Source organism: Eptesicus fuscus, chromosome 6 (genome assembly GCF_027574615.1).
Source record: "Eptesicus fuscus isolate TK198812 chromosome 6, DD_ASM_mEF_20220401, whole genome shotgun sequence".
Classification (NCBI taxonomy): Eukaryota; Metazoa; Chordata; class Mammalia; order Chiroptera; family Vespertilionidae; genus Eptesicus; species Eptesicus fuscus.
In genome coordinates, this window is record NC_072478.1 from 17,071,135 (window position 1) to 17,086,753 (window position 15,619).

A 15,619-nucleotide genomic window follows, 5' to 3' on the forward strand; every position below is an offset into this window, starting at 1 on the left:
ACTAAGATTTGCTTATAATTAAATTAACATTTTTTTGTTACTAATTCACTGATATTTTATTATTATTTTTGCTTAATTCTCATCCAAAAATATTTTTCTATTGATTTTTAGAGAGAGTGGAAGGGATGGGAAGAGACACACAGAGAGAAACATCGATGTGAGAGAGACACATGAGCCCCGACCAGGGCCGGAATCAAGCCGGCAATCACGGTACATACTCTTGACCGGAATCAAACCCGAGACCCTTTAGTCCACAGGCCGATGCTCTATCCACTGAACCAAACCAGCTAGGGCAATTCATTGTTATTTTTAACAATTTTTAGCGTATAGACCATATGTTGGAAAAAAGCACTAATAATTTCGCTGACAAATAAATATTACAGATCTACAACTATAGTTCACATGTTTAAATCCAAGAGTCACCGCTCCTAAATGATGTGCGGGGAATGATTAGCACACGGGGTCACACCACATCACGCAGTTGGTTCTGTTGTCTGTTGGTGTGACTTTCTGCAGAGGCCAGGGTTCCAATGTGCAGAGCCACACCCCAGCCCTGTGCATTTGTTTACTCTCTGTGACTGGTGAATGCGTGCATTGACTAGACCTATTCAGGATAAATTTAAAATTACAGTAATAGATGTAGAAAACTTTTCTGTGAAATTAAACTGTTCCTACCTACTTAATTTTTAAAATATATATTTGTATTGATTTCAGAGAGGAAGGAAGAGGGAGAGAGAGAGAAAAACATCAATGCTGAGAGAGAATCATTGACCGGCTGCCTCCTGCACGCACCCCTACTGGGATCCAGCCCACAACCCAGGCATGTGCCCTGACCGGAATCCAACCATGACCTCCTGGTTCATAGATCAATGCTCAACCACTGAGCCACACCGGCCAGGGCCATACAGACTTAATTGTAATTACACAAATGTGTCTACATAAGTAAAAGCAGGTAAACTAACCAATTTGTCAAATTTTTAACGTACACATTCAGAAAACCCACTTTATTACCTAATGGACTTTTGGCTTTAACGGACCCCCGCCTCGCCCAAATTAGTCCGTTCTCTCAAGGTTTTACTCTATGTAGTCTTGCCTCTCTCTTTCCAGGCAGCTGCACTCATGGCGCCTCCCGGTGAGGAGACACCCCTGATCCCTGCGCGCTCTTACAGCCTCTCGTCTTCCGAGGCTGGAGCCTTGCATGTGCTGCTGCCCTCTCGGGGTCCTGGGCCCCCTCAGCGCCTATCCTTTTCCTTTGGGGACCACTCGGCTGAAGAGCTGTGTGTTCGGGCTGCTAAGGCCAGTGGTGAGTGGGCCCTTAAAAATGCGGGGCCAGAGGGATGGGTAGGAGTGAGGGGCCCGGATTGGGAGCTAGAATAGCTGCCAGCCTGAGTCAGCATTGGAACTGAGGCTTTGAGGGATGCGTAGGAGTTTGGTAAGGGAGGAGGGAATGGCATGTGCTAGCACAGGAGGGAAAACGGCTGATCATCCCCCAGGTAAAGAGTACAGGGGAGAGAGATACTCTGGGGGGGAGGGGGAGAGAGCCCTGAGAAGAGGGTGAGTGGCTTCTCTCCTGAGGGCAGTGGGAGCCCTGGAGTGTGTGTGAGCAGGGGTGGAACAGTGTCACCGCTAAAGGTGCCAGAGAGCCCTGTGGCACTGTTGGGGGGCTGCAGGGGACAGACGGAGACCAGGGGGGAGCTGACGGGGGCATCCCCTCAGGCATCCTGCCCGTGTACCACTCCCTGTTTGCTCTGGCTCTGGAGGACCTGTCCTGCTGGTTCCCCCCGAGCCACATCTTCTCCGTGGAGGACGAGGGCACCCAGGTCCTGGTCTACAGGCTCCGGTAGGAAGCACTCCCCTTCCCCCCCCATCCCCCCCCCCCCCGCCCTCCCTGCAGGATGCCTTTTGCTGAGGGCTTAGGAAATGGGAGTTTGAAACAGTGATCCTACAATGTATCATTTCCCTGTACCTCACAATGAGTGCTCCAGGGAGGGTGTGATCACTGTAGGTTTCACAGACAGGGAAACTGAGGCCAGAGAGGGTAGATGGCTTGCCCAAGGTCACACAGCAATTCACTGGCACACCCTGGGCTCTGTGAGGTCTTGGCACAGTCCTCTACTCCCTTTCCCCCGCAACACCCCACACTCTAGGGTTCTCCCCTCCCCTCCACAGCTTTTACTTCCCCAACTGGTTTGGGCTAGAGACGTGTCACCGCTTCGGGCTTCGAAAGGACTTGGCCAGCGCCATCCTTGACCTGCCAGTCCTGGAATACCTGTTTGCTCAGGTAGGGGTCTGTGTGGGGCCTGGCCCAGGGTTGGGGGCCCGCAGAGCAACCTCAGGGGTGGCCTTGGCTGATCCTCCCTGTGGCAACCCAGGGGTGGGGGTCAGCCCAGGGGTGGGGGCCCACAGGGCAACCTCAGGGCTCACAGTTGTGCTGTGACTGGCTCCCAGCACCGCAATGACCTGGTGAGTGGCCGCCTTCCGGTGGGCCTCAGCCTCAAGGAGCAGGGCGAATGTCTCAGCCTGGCTGTGCTGGACTTGGCTCGGATGGCCTGTGAGCAGGCCCAGCGGCCGGAGGAGCTGCTGAAGACCGTCAGGTGAGGGCCTCCGGGCTGTGGTGCCCAGCTGCCAGCTGGGAGTGCGCAAACATGGCTCCACCAGGGCATCCCAGAGCTCAGGAACCCCATAAGGCTCCCTACCTACAAGCCTGCAGCGTGTCCATGTGATGACCCAGGCCTCAGCCCAGGCCCATGCCCCACTGAGGCTCCAGGGCCCTGCCTCCTGCCCCCAAAGGCCTGCCTGTGTCCCTGTCTGTCCTGTGGGCCCCAATGGCCTTCACCACACTGAGGCCCTGCTCCTGTGCATGCCCCTGAGTGTGTCCCCATGCCTACGGACAGGCCACACTACAGCCCCTCAACTAAAGCCTGGGTTGGGGTGTGTCCCTGTCAGTCCCTGCCGGGACTCGTTTCCACACTGAGAGTCCACTCCCCCCACTCACAGCTACAAGACCTGCCTGCCCCCTGGCCTGCGCGACCTGATCCAGGGCCTGAGCTTCGTTACCCGGAGGCGCATCCGGAGGAGGGTGCGCCAGGCCCTGCTCCGCGTGGCCACCTGCCAGGCTGACAGACACTCACTCATGGCCAAGTACATCATGGACCTGGAGAGACTGGACCTGGCTAGGGCCACGGAGACCTTCCTCGTGGGCCTCCCCGGGTCTGCTGGTGGTCAAGATGCGAAGGGGCTGCTCCGCGTGGCTGGTGGTAGCGGCATTGCCTGGAGTCCAGGAACACAGGAGGTGCCCGCAGAATCTGGGCGGGGCCGACGGCGGGGGCGGGGCCTAGGAGGGAGGGGCAGGAAATGGGCCGGGCTCTTGGGGGCGGGGCCCAAGCTGGGGGAGAGACGGGGAGGCCTCAGGTAGTGGCTAGCAGAGTGAGGGGTGGGGCTGAGTGAGGAGGCGGGAATGAAAATGGGCGGGGCTGAGAGGGAGGGAGCTGGTTGGGCGGAGCTAACCGATGGTACAGGGAGGGGGCGGGGCTAAGGGTGGGGCTTCCGACTGGACTAAGAGAGGCGGGAAAATAGAGTGGAGCCAAGCAAGGGAGGGGCTCAGGGAAGGTTCCCACTGAGAGATGGAGGAGGGTTTTGGCGGGGGGGGGGGGGGGGGGGGGTAGGGTGGGGGAAATTTGGGGATGGACAGGGGAGGGGTCGAGAAGGGTGTGATTAATAGAAGAGGAGGGCTTGGCAGGGGTGAGGTGGGAAAGGAATGGACTGGGCCAGGCCGAGAGCTGCGGGGTTCATTGTGTGGGTTGGTGGGGTTCAGGCTTCCAAGAGCGTTTGGGGGCTCCGAGAAAGCGGACTCCCGCCCTCAGGCCTCCGCCTCTCTCCCTCCCAGGTCTTCCAGCCCTTCTGCGACTTCCCAGAAATCGTGGACATCAGCATCAAGCAGGCCCCGCGCGCTGGCCCAGCTGGGGAGCATCGCCTGGTCACCATCACCAGGACAGACAACCAGATCCTGGTGGGTGCTGGGCGCCCCTCCTCTTCCGACTTACCCGAGAGCGGGGACCACAACAGGCGCTAACGCGGCCCTCGCTCGGCCCCTCGCAGGAGGCTGAGTTCCCGGGGCTGCCAGCCTCCTTGTCCTTCGTGGCGCTCGTGGACGGCTACTTCCGGCTGACCACGGACTCCCAGCACTACTTCTGCAAGGAGGTGGCGCCGCCGCGGCTGCTGGAGGAGCTGGCTCAGCAGTGCCACGGCCCCATCACGTAAGGACCGGCCTTCCATACCCGCCCTCAATAGCCTGTTCCACCCGAGTCCAAACCCTGGTCACTCCCCTTCTTGGTGCCTCAATGTCCTCGCCTTCCAGGAGCCCTGGACAAGGGGTCAAGTGCTGGATCGCCACTGGTGTATAGTCAGCACTCAAAGAGGCTGGGTCTCCTTTCTGCTGCCCAGGCAACTGGGGTCCCAGGCCATTTCCTCTTGCTTAATCTCCCAGGCAGAAACCCATCATTTGGCCCATTTTACATAGGGGGGAGGGAGGGAATATTACCTGGTGAGGATTCCAGGGCCTCAGAGAGACCAGAATTAGAGCCCAGGTTGACCATAGTGCTTGGTTCCTCTGCCTCCATCTCTTTGTCTTGCAATCTTGGCTCCCTTCCACCTTCCCCCAAGCCTGGATTTTGCCATCAACAAGCTCAAGACTGGAGGTTCCCTCCCTGGCTCCTACGTTCTCCGCCGCAGCCCCCAGGATTTCGACAGCTTCCTCCTCACTGTGTGCGTCCAGGTTAGTCCACCACTAGGAGCCAGGAAGGAGGTCAGGGAGGGCGGGCTTCCTGGAGGAGGAGAGATTTGAGTTGCGTCCTGAAAGATGTGTGAGCATTTGCTTCTTGAAGGAGCGAAGGGAAAAGACATTCCCAGTGGAGGGAAACAGCATGTGCAAAGGCTTGGAGATCAAGATGAGCCCGTAGTGCTCAAGAAAGAGGGAGAGAGCGAGGAGCGTGCTGCCTCCTCCCACTCAGGGACCGCTCCTCCTTGCAGACCCCGCTGGGCCCCAATTACAAGGGCTGCCTCATCCGGTGCGACCCCACCGGAACCTTCTCCCTGGCTGGCCTTGGCCGGCCCCATAGCAGTCTCCGAGAGCTGCTGGCGGCCTGCTGGGATGGTGGTCTGCACGTAGACGGGGTTGCTCTGAACCTCACCTCCTGCTGCACCCCTAGACCCAAAGGTGAGCCCGCCCTCTCCCTTGAGCTGAGGAGTCGATCTGGGGCCCTGCTCTTCCGCTTGTCACGGCTCTTGTGTGGCAAGTGCCAGAAAATGCAACGTGGTTTAGGGAAGAAAGGTTGATGTATTGGCTTGTGGGATGGATTACTGTCTCAGGCACAGCTGAATCCAGAATCTGAGGGAGGGAGGTCACTAGCACTTAATCTCTCTCCATCGTTTGCCCTTCCCTCTGGGTGAATTCACTCTCAGGCAAACCCCTGGGATGGGGCACTCTGTGGTGTGAGTGCTGCCTCTCCCAGAGCCCCGGGCCATACGGAGACCAAGTTGACCATAGTGCTGGTTGCTCATTGGCACCCCCTCCCCCCCCCCCCCCACCCCCAGGGTTCTTTCCCTCTCTGTTTCACTCCCCAACCCCTCACCTAGGGGCTACCAGGAGTCCCCTTTCCAGTGAACCATGTGCCCTGGAGTGTGTCCATGCGTCCTCATCACAGGGCCGGCTTCCTGGGGTGACTCCAAACTAAGACAGGAAGTGAGCAAACCTTTGAGGGCCTTTTACCTCTGACCTCTGGTTTTCTCTCTCCACCCCCGCCTCGTAGAAAAGTCCAATCTGATCGTGGTCCGGAGAGGTTGCAGTCCACCCACATCATCCCCTGTTCAGCCCCACTCGGGATGCCAGCTGAGTCAGATGACATTTCACAAGATCGCCGCTGACAGCCTGGAGTGGGTAAGGAGCCTCAGGAAACAGGGGTGGATGGGGACCCCTCCGCTGAAGCCCAGAGACCTGGTCTGCATCCTTCTCTGCTGTGTGGCCTCAGGCATGTGATGTAACCTCTCTGTGCTTCTGCTTCATCATCTGTAAAATGGGACCAGTGCCTGTGCCTTGCTCAGGCCAGAGAGGGGGGGGTGGCGGGGGGCTGGAATCCCACAGGAGTGCCCTTACTGGCCTCTCCTGTTGTTCCCTCACCCTCCAGTGTGAGAACCTGGGTCATGGATCCTTCACCAAGATCTACCGGGGCTGTCGCCACGAGACTGTGGATGGGGAGCCTCGGAAGACGGAGGTGCTGCTCAAAGTGCTGGATGCTAAACATAAGCACTGCATGGAGGTGAGCGGGTAGGGACCAGGCCTTTGGGGTCAGGCTGGCTGCAGAGAGGGTCATGGAATCAGAGGCATTTTAAAACAGAAATGTAGCCACAGCATCTCCAAATGATGAGTCCGGGAACGCCGATGCAAATGGAAAGAGTGCACTAGCCAGTGCAAGGGTCCTCAGGCAGGACTGAGCAGGGCACATTTGAGGACCAGTGAGGAGGCCAGTGGGCTAGAGAGGAGTGTGCAAAGGACAGGGAGTGGTGTCGATGAAGGCATCAGAGGGGCTAGGCCTTGCTTAACCCCCAAGTCTCCCACTTATCTGTGAGAGATTCGAGGTAGACTACAGTGCCCACTTGTAGCCGCCATCAGAAAATTATGATGTAGAGTGCAGTGTCCACTCACAGTGGGACCCAAGCCCAGAAAAAGTTGGGGCCAGGCCTCCTCCTTAGGCAGGTGTGTGAGCTGTAAGTTTGGGGTCTCTGGTTGGATCCTAGAGTGAGAGGAACCCATGCATCTTCTCTCCCTCCTGATCTCCCCAGTCATTCCTGGAAGCAGCGAGTTTGATGAGCCAAGTGTCGTATCAGCATCTCGTGTTGCTTCATGGCGTGTGCATGGCCGGAGACAGTAAGAGACACCCTGTGCCCCACCCCCACCCTCACCCCCATCGCCTCACTGAGCCTCTCCATGGCAGCATTAGAAACACACATCCAGGGCCCCTCGCTGCACATAGGCCCCTCAATCGCCACTCCAGGCTCCCACCAATACCCAGCCCCAGAACCATCCCAAGCCAGACCTGGGTTCCAATGTCACTTCACTGTCTGCCCTGCTGCGACTTGGTCAGGGCCACATTGCCTCTCCAAGCCTCCATCCCACCCATTTAGCTCATCCCAGGAGCTGGGTGACAGGCCGGCAAGGTGACATGTGATCGTGTGCGATGGGGACAGCGCAGGGCGCCCGGGGTGGCCAGAGACCACCGACACGGCTTGGAGATCAGGCAATGGTTGTGGGCGGTGAGGATAAGTAGGAATTAGGGAAGGGAGAGAAGAGGGGTGTTCTAGGCAGAAGACACCAAATACGCAAAGGGCTGGATGTGAGACACAGAGAGAGCTCAGAGCCTGCCAGGCATTTCAGGCAGAGAGCTCTGAGATGGGGGGAGGGGGGTGGAGAGGGGAGGAGGGTAAGGATGGAGGAGCAGGGGAGGGAACAGTCAGAGCACAGCGTGCAGTGACTCCTGAGGCGGAGCCTGTCGCCCACGATGCAGTCCTGCCCTTCCCTGTGTGGCCACCAGGCATCATGGTGCAGGAATTTGTCCACCTGGGAGCACTGGACACATACCTTCGCAAGTGTGGCCATTTGGTGCCAGCCAGCTGGAAGCTGCAGGTGATCAAACAGCTGGCCTACGCTCTCAACTATCTGGTGAGTGCTCCTCTGCCTGCTCCATCCTCCGCTCTCAGAGAGGAGGGGGAGTGGAGGGTGGGCTCTGTTGTATGGATAGCAGTTTGGCGAGGGCGCAAGGGGAGGCATTTTAGACGGAGGGCAAAGCATATGCACAGGCTCAGCGATGTGAGAGCAGAGGGAGGGAACAGCTGGTCATCTGTGGATATCGGGGAGCAGTGAGCAATGAGGCTGGGTCGGGGGAAGCCTTCCCAAAGGGCCGGGGCCTGGAAGGTTGAGTTGGCATTCATCATGAGGAGAAAGCAAGGAGGGCGTGTCCGGCTGAGAGAACAGCCTGGGCAAAGGCCTTACAGCGAAGAGGGTATGTGTCATGTCTGGGTGCATCATTTCGTTCACTTGGCAGGAGACCAGGGTCGGGGTGAGAGAGCTCGTGGGTAAGAATGCACAAGGGCTGGGCTTCAAAAGGCCTTGAACGCCAGGCTGAGGGCCTTTGACTTTATCCTGAAGCCACTGGGGAGCCACAGGGTGGGAGAGCAGTATTTGAGAAGGGGAGTGCCGTAGTCAGGTATAGGGGGTGGGCTAGAGGAGGCCAGTCAGGCTGCCAGTATTCTAGGGAAGATTCCAGAGTATGGTCTGAGCAGCCCCAGGTGGGCTTTGCAGGGTGTGTAGCAGTCAGCAGCCAGCATATTCACTCATCAAACCCTCCCTGGCATTTCATTATGCCCGGCCCCCTCAGGAGGACAAAGGCCTCCCGCATGGCAATGTCTCAGCCCGGAAGGTGCTCCTGGCTCGGGAGGGCACTGATGGGAGCCCGCCCTTCATCAAGCTGAGTGATCCCGGAGTCAGTCCCACTGTGCTCAGCCTGGAGAGTAAGTGCAGAGGGCTGGAGGAGGGAGGGGCCTCGTGGGACAAGGAAGTGATCCTTGCTGCCATCTCCGCCCCCACAGTGCTCACTGACCGGATCCCCTGGGTGGCCCCTGAGTGTCTCCAGGAGGCCCGGACACTTAGCTTGGAAGCTGACAAGTGGGGCTTCGGGGCCACAGTCTGGGAGGTGTTCAGCGGTGTCACAGTGCCCATCAGTACCCTGGAGCCCGCCAAGGTCAGCCTTCCTTCCCCTTTGACAGCTTGGGGAGGATGAGTGGGTCTGGGAAGGCCTCCTGAGGGGGCACCAGGGTGACCGGCTCCTCCTCCCGTCCTCAGAAGCTCCAGTTTTACGAGGAGCGGCAGCAGCTGCCTGCCCCTAAGTGGATGGAGCTGGCCCTGCTGATCCAGCAGTGCATGGCCTATGAGCCAGGCCACAGGCCCTCCTTTCGCGCCGTCATCCGTGACCTGAACAACCTCATTACGTCAGGTGCTGCCTGGGCCGCAGGGTGGGCAGGACCTGCATGTGGGATTGGGCCCAGTGGGAGCAGGGCCCAGTGGGAGCAGGGCCCAATCTGTGTGCCTAGAAAGACTGGAGTGTCGGTCCTGTAACAGTCAGCTGTAATGGCCCGTTTGATAGCAGCTGTAACAAACAGACACCTGAGCTCAAGGCTGAACATGACGGGTGTTTAGCTCTCATTCAGTGAGGGTGGGTGTCCAGGTCAACAGGCACCTCTTTGTGGCTCCAGCCATCCCCGGGCCTCAGGTCTCTGTTGGATCCTCTGTAGTTAAGAGTGTGGAGGGTCCCATTCTAGGTGTCCATGTGCCAGGCCTGAAGGGGTACAGAGTGCATCTCCCCCATCAGACTGAGCTCAGTCATGTGACCACAGCTCACGGCAGTGGAGTCTGGAAAGGCCCTTCAATACCCACAGCCACGTGTCGTTGCACAGGGTGTGCACTGCCTGAGGGACCTGCCTGGGCCCAGAGGGCACCGCTTCAGCCCCACAAAGTACCCTTTGGCTCGCGGTGGCCATGTGCACAGAAAGGGTGTGCACGCAGATTGAGGTCACAGAGCAAATCACTGTCTGTGACCCCCAGATTATGAGCTCCTTTCGGACCCCACGCCTGGTGCCCTGGCGCCCCATGATGGGCTGTGGAATGGCGCCCAGCTCTATGCCTGCCAGGACCCTACCATCTTTGAGGAGAGACACCTCAAGTACATTTCACAGCTAGGCAAGGTGAGGTGGGCTGGGCTGGGGTGGGCAGGGTGGCACCCCGGCACGCGGACACCAGCCCTGCTCTCCCTCAGGGCAACTTTGGCAGCGTGGAGCTGTGCCGCTATGACCCGCTGGGAGACAACACAGGTGCCCTGGTGGCTGTGAAGCAGCTGCAGCACAGCGGGCCGGACCAGCAGAAGGACTTCCAGCGGGAGATCCAGATCCTCAAAGCCCTGCACAGCGACTTCATTGTCAAGTACCGCGGGGTCAGCTACGGCCCAGGTGCACCCCCGCCCCAATGGGCACTCTAAATCCCACTTCCTCATCACCCTACAGTTCCCCTTTGGGGTAGTCTGCGAACCCCAGCAGGTGCCGTGGACACTGTTATTTATTCCGCGCTATCACTTCCAACCCTGTCCCCAGGGCTGACCTTTTCTGAGTTTCAATATTCCCACCTGAAAAATGGGTCATTATGAGGTGTCAATGAATCAGTATATATGGTAGAAAGTACTCAAGAGACATCAGCAATAAGTGTTGTTGCCTTCCCATCTATCTATACTAATAAAAGGGTAATATGCTAATTAGACCAGGAGATCTTCCGGGAGACCTTCCAGACGTCCTTCCAGACAAAGCCATGGTGCTGGGGCCAAGGCAGTGGTGGTTAGGGGTGATCAGGCCAGGAGGGGAGGGCAGTTGGGGGCGGTCAGGTCGGTGGGTGGGGGGCAGTTGTGGGCGAGCAGGCTGGCAAGGGTGGGCAGTTGGGGGTGAGAAGGCCAGTGGGGGAGGGCAGTTGGGGGCGAGCAGGCCAGCATGCAGAGTGGTTAGGGGCAATCAGGCAGGCAGGCAGGCAGGTGAGCAGTTAGGAGTCAGTGGTCCCAGATTGCAAGAGGGATGTCTGACTGCTGGTCTGGCCTAAACTGGAAGTCAGACATCCCCCGAGGAGTCCCAGATTGGAGAGAGTGCAAGCCAGGCAGAGGGACACCCCCCACCCCCACATGAATTTTGTGCATCAGGCCTCTAGTTTATAATATGCTAATTAGACCGGATGTCCTTCCTGACTAAGCTCGGGCTGCGAGGGCCGAGGCAGCCGCCGCATTTCGAGCATCGGGCCTCTAGCTTTATAGAAAGCAATACTGAGTCCAGGAAGAACCCAAGGTCCCACTCTGAACAGGAGGAAGAATGGGGAAGGGAGGAGACAAGAGTTGGGCCCGTGGTGACCCCTCCCGCCTCCCTGCCTCCTAGGCCGCCAGAGCCTGCGGCTGGTCATGGAATACCTGCCCAGTGGCTGTCTGCGAGACTTCCTGCAGCGGCACCGTGCGCGCCTTGACGCTGGCCGCCTGCTCCTCTACGCCTCACAGATCTGCAAGGTGCGGGGAAGCCCCGGGACCTGCGGGCCGCGCTGGCCAGCCTTGGGTGGGAGTCTGGGAGGAGCCTGGCGAAAGCTGACTTGGGGTCCAGGTCTGGTTGGAGGTGAGGTTGAGTTCGGGCTAAGGTCAGGATGAGGCAGAAGTGGGGTTAGGCTTGGATCTGGGTTGGGATTGGGGCTGGATCCAGGTCAGGCTCGGGGGGGCCCCTGCTGAGTGTACCCCATGTCTGGCTGCAGGGCATGGAGTACCTGGGCTCCCGCCGCTGTGTGCACCGCGACCTGGCAGCGCGGAACATCCTGGTGGAGAGTGAGACGCACGTCAAGATCGCTGACTTCGGCCTTGCCAAGCTGCTACCCCTGGACAAAGACTATTACGTTGTCCGGGAACCGGGCCAAAGCCCCATCTTCTGGTGGGAAACCCCGCTTCAACCCGCCCCTCTTCCCCACAGGCTTTTCCCTCCCTGGCCACGCCCCTCCTCCCAGTGTGCGGGCCCCGCCCACAGCTGCAGCCGCACCCTGAGCCCCGCCCTGGTCCCCTGCTTCTCCGCTCCACTATCCGGGCCCCTCCCTTGCTCCCCCTGTTCTGATCCGGCCCCTTCTCCTTACTGTCCTGGGCCCACCCCAGCCCCGCCCCGCCCACAGCCCTGGCCCCTCCTGGACTACGCCCTTCCCAGTGTACTGGCTGCGCCCCTCCCCCTCAGCACTGGCCCCTCCCGTCCCCACAACTACAGGCCACAGAGTTGACACCCGCCCCCACCCCCACATCCCCCCACCCCCGCCCCCAGGTCCCGCCCTGGCTGGCCACAGATTCAGCTCCATCCCACAGTCAGGGGAACTGAGCCCTGGAGCTGGGGTCTGACCTTCCTGTCGCCCACCTGCCCTGGCCAGCTGCCCTAGCCCAGTGCTGCTCCTTTCCTGTCCGCCCCGCACTCGCACCCCAAGGCCGCCCTGTCCCCTCCAGGTACGCCCCGGAGTCCCTCTCCGACAACATCTTCTCGCGCCAGTCAGATGTCTGGAGCTTTGGGGTTGTTCTGTACGAGCTGTTCACCTACAGCGACAAGAGCTGCAGCCCCTCCGCTGTGAGTCAGCGTCCTGAGCCCCTAGCACCCTCCTTCTCCCACCCCCTCGCTATGGCTGACCGCCTCCCCTCAGGCAGCCCCTCCATCACGGAGGACCCCTCCCCTGCCCCCACCAGGAGTGAGCCCTTCCTCCCTTCAGGATGGCTTACCCCCTAGTCACCTGCTCCCCTCTTCCCCTCCATCACCTGGGTTCCCTCTGGCCCCAGGAGTTCCTGCGGATGATGGGATGTGAGCGAGATGTCCCGGCTCTCTGCCGCCTCCTGGACCTGCTGGCCGAGGGCCAGAGGCTGCCTGCGCCTCCAGCCTGCCCTGGTGAGGTGAGTGCTCGGAGGAACTGACTCCGTTTCCCACACTAGGGTCTTGGGCAAGCCAGCCGGCCCCTCTGAGTCTCCACCACCTTGTCTCTTGGTGGAGAGCTCCCGCCGGGGCGTGAGGCTGGGCATTTTCAGAGCCACAGCTGACCCATATCCAAAACGGAAATAACAGTGCCTTACAGGACGGGCACGCCCAGCACACAGCTGGCACTCAATAAAATCGTGGGGACTCACGTTTATCATCACAGCTTTGTTGTTTTTGTTAGTCCTCACCAGAGGAATTTTTTTCCATTGATTTCTAGAGAGAGTGGAAGGGAGGGAGGGGGAGAGAGAGAGAGAGAGAGAGAGAGAGAGGTGAAAGAGACACATCAATTGGTTGCCTCCCATGTTTGCACCCCAATGGGGCAGGAATCAAACCTGGTACACTCCCTTGACCAGGAATTGAACCCACGACCCTGTGGTGCATGGCTCAACGCTCTAACTATTGAGCACACCAGCCAGGGCTATCATCACAACTTTTGTGAGAGTTTCTGCCAGGCAGTTGGTCATTCACAAATTAACTCGTTTGGGCCACAAATATGGAGCTACGACTGTGTTCTGATGCTGGGGACTCAGCAGGGCCCTCCCAGTAACCAGCAGAAACCAGCAAAAACATTCTGGTGGGTCCCTGGCCTGTGTGGCTCAGTTGGTTGGGCATGATCCTGCGCATAGAAAGGTTGCTGCTTCGATTTTGGGGTCAGGGCACATGCCCAGGTTGCAGGCTTGATCCCTAGTAGGGAGTGTGCAGGAGGCAGCCAATTGATGTTTCTTCCTCTCCCTTCCTCTCAATCTAAAAATCAATACAAATATTAAAAAAAAGAAAACCATGCTGGCGGGAAAGAGATGAACGGGGAAGTGATCAGGGAGGGATGGCCAGGGAGGGCCTCTTAGAGGAGGGGATACCTAAAGGAGGAGCCCCTCCGTGGGGAGAGCTGGCCGAGGGCCTTCTCCGTGGAGGATACAGCAGCTGTGAAGGCCCTGAGGTAGGAAGGAGCTTGGTGCGTTTAAATAACGATGTGGCTGCATGGAAGCAGGAAGGAGGGAATGGAGGGAAGGAGGCAGAGGAGGGGTGAGATTTTGTTCTAAGACCCTTAGGGAGCCTTGGGAGGCTTTGGAGCAGGGGAGGGATGGAGTCTTTTAGAACAAGAGTCATGTCCTTCCTACCACTCCCATGTGACCCTGTTGTCTCCTCCCCCCACCCCTCCTCCAGGTTCATGAGCTCATGAAGCTGTGCTGGGCTCCTAGCCCACAAGACCGACCATCCTTCAGCACCCTGGGCCCCCAGCTGGAGGCGCTGTGGAGTGGAAGTCGGGGGTAGCGTCCAGGAGCATGAGATGGACACCTTCCCTGCTTGTCTGGAGGGAGAACCTCACTCACTGTCGTTTTTATACCTCCCGCACCTCTGGGTTCTTGTCGCAATGGACGGGCCTCTCGAGTTTGGGCAGGGTGCTGCCACCTGCTTCACGGAGACCCCCAGGAGTCAAATGACATTGCGTTTGGGGGCGTCCCTGGCTTGTGGAGCAACGGCAGCTTCGTGGCCTTTGGAACTTGTAAAAATTCAAGACAGACGGCTCTACGGGCCCGTTGAGCCCTGCTCCCAGAGGGGCGGGGCCACATTTAAGCTCCTCCCACTTTCCCATCCTCTCAGAGAATGTCTTCCCTGACTAGTTTCCAGCAGGGACCTTGTGTAGCTTTAAATACATGAGCGCAGGCTTCTGCTCGCCCATCCTGCTCTCACTGGAGGGAGCCAAGGACAAGAGCAGCTGCTCTGGTTGGAAATTCACTTTTTGGAAGAGCAAGTGTGACTGGGACTATGTGAAGGGCCAGGAGCTGCTGGGGTCCCAGTCTACCCTAACTGTACCCCAGGGCGTGTTTCCCCGCCTGTACACTGGGGCCTTTCTCTCTTGATCAGAGGGTTACACATTGACGACTCTGAAGCCTGACGGGAGCTTTTCAGCAGCTGAGGGAGGGAAAGGCATTCTTGGCAGAGGGAACATCATGGTGACAGTGAGGAAGCTCAGAGTACAGAGTTTGTTGGAGCCACTTACTTGCTGTGTGACAGTGGGCAAGTTGCTTCCCCTCTCTGGGCCCCAGTTCCCAGTTGGCTCCTCAGCTGTGTAGAGTCAACTTATGGAGGCTTGTGCAGGTTAAGCCCCACCAAACCTTCTCACCTGCCTGCAAGGCTTTCCTGCCACTTAGCCTCCCTGGAAAACTTGCATTCATCTCTCAAACCCCAGCTATCAATCACCCCCTGTGGCCTTCCTTGGTGTGCTCCCACCACACCCCACAAGGCCTGTGCTTCCTACTGACCATAGGGCTGGGGTGCCGACTGTCCAGCTGTCTCTTCTGACCTGGAGGCTCCATGGGGGCTGGGTAGGGTGGGCACAGCGGGGACTCTGGGGTGTTTGTTGAATGAATAAAGGAGTTCAGTGGAAGGGATGGTTTGTTGCTGGACTTGGGTGATGGGGAACCTTGAGGAGGGTACTATCAGGGGAGAAATGTGGTTAGGGCTGGGGGGATAGAGACCCCTGAAGGGCACAGTGGGGGCCTTGGGAGAGGCTGCAGGAGGAGAACAGCAGGGTAGGGCATTGGCTGGGGCCCTGGAGGACAGAAGCCCTCCCCCAGCCCCAGCTGCTGGCCTCGGCTCTGTCCCGGGGAGCTGATTACAGGCTTTTGGAGGGTGGAGGGAACAGGCTGTTCTGCGTGGGTCAGAGGGTAAGGCCCGGCTGGAAGAGCTAGGCTATGGGGAGGGGTTCGACATCAGGAGGGCCCAGCTAGTCCCCTGTGTGCTCCTCAGGACTGCTGGGAAGACATGGAGAACGACAGAGAGAGAGCAGGGGAGAGAGACAAAGACAGAGACCTCAGCCCAGGAAAAGCCACCTGCTTTGGTGAAAAGTGCGGAGTGAGTCAGGGGGCTGCAGGGCTGCTCTAAGCTCTCTCTGCCTTAGCTTCCGTTCTTGGTGAAACAGGGTCCCAAGGCCTCCTGGGCACCAGGGTGCCACCCAGTAGGTGCTGAGCAAATGCAGCCACATTTGTTCTGGGCCCTTCCG

At 58.7% G+C, this 15,619-nt stretch overlaps 1 protein-coding gene across 1 annotated transcript; it reads left to right on the forward strand.

The window, feature by feature from the left end:
• Window positions 1-1,104: 1,104 nt before the first annotated feature.
• Window positions 1,105-14,929, forward strand: JAK3 (Janus kinase 3). Its single transcript, XM_028132511.2, has 23 exons — window positions 1,105-1,303; window positions 1,717-1,840; window positions 2,170-2,281; window positions 2,449-2,594; window positions 2,998-3,292; window positions 3,887-4,009; window positions 4,099-4,256; window positions 4,663-4,774; window positions 5,029-5,215; window positions 5,808-5,935; window positions 6,183-6,314; window positions 6,838-6,922; window positions 7,587-7,714; window positions 8,430-8,562; window positions 8,641-8,792; window positions 8,894-9,044; window positions 9,653-9,792; window positions 9,864-10,053; window positions 11,014-11,138; window positions 11,375-11,547; window positions 12,099-12,216; window positions 12,423-12,533; window positions 13,780-14,929. Exons 1-23 carry the CDS (start codon window positions 1,120-1,122, stop codon window positions 13,885-13,887), a joined length of 3,315 nt encoding a protein of 1,104 aa, XP_027988312.2. The 5' UTR covers window positions 1,105-1,119; the 3' UTR covers window positions 13,888-14,929.
• Window positions 14,930-15,619: the final 690 nt, after the last annotated feature.

Bases quoted from the DNA above. Each gene is read 5' to 3' on its own strand.
- JAK3 (XM_028132511.2), top strand. From the start codon at position 1,120: ATGGCGCCTCCCGGTGAGGAGACACCCCTGATCCCTGCGCGCTCTTAC. The intron at 5,216-5,807 runs GTGAGCCCGCCC...CCCGCCTCGTAG, and splicing joins CTGCACCCCTAGACCCAAAG to AAAAGTCCAATCTGATCGTG. The intron at 7,715-8,429 runs GTGAGTGCTCCT...CGGCCCCCTCAG, and splicing joins CCTACGCTCTCAACTATCTG to GAGGACAAAGGCCTCCCGCA.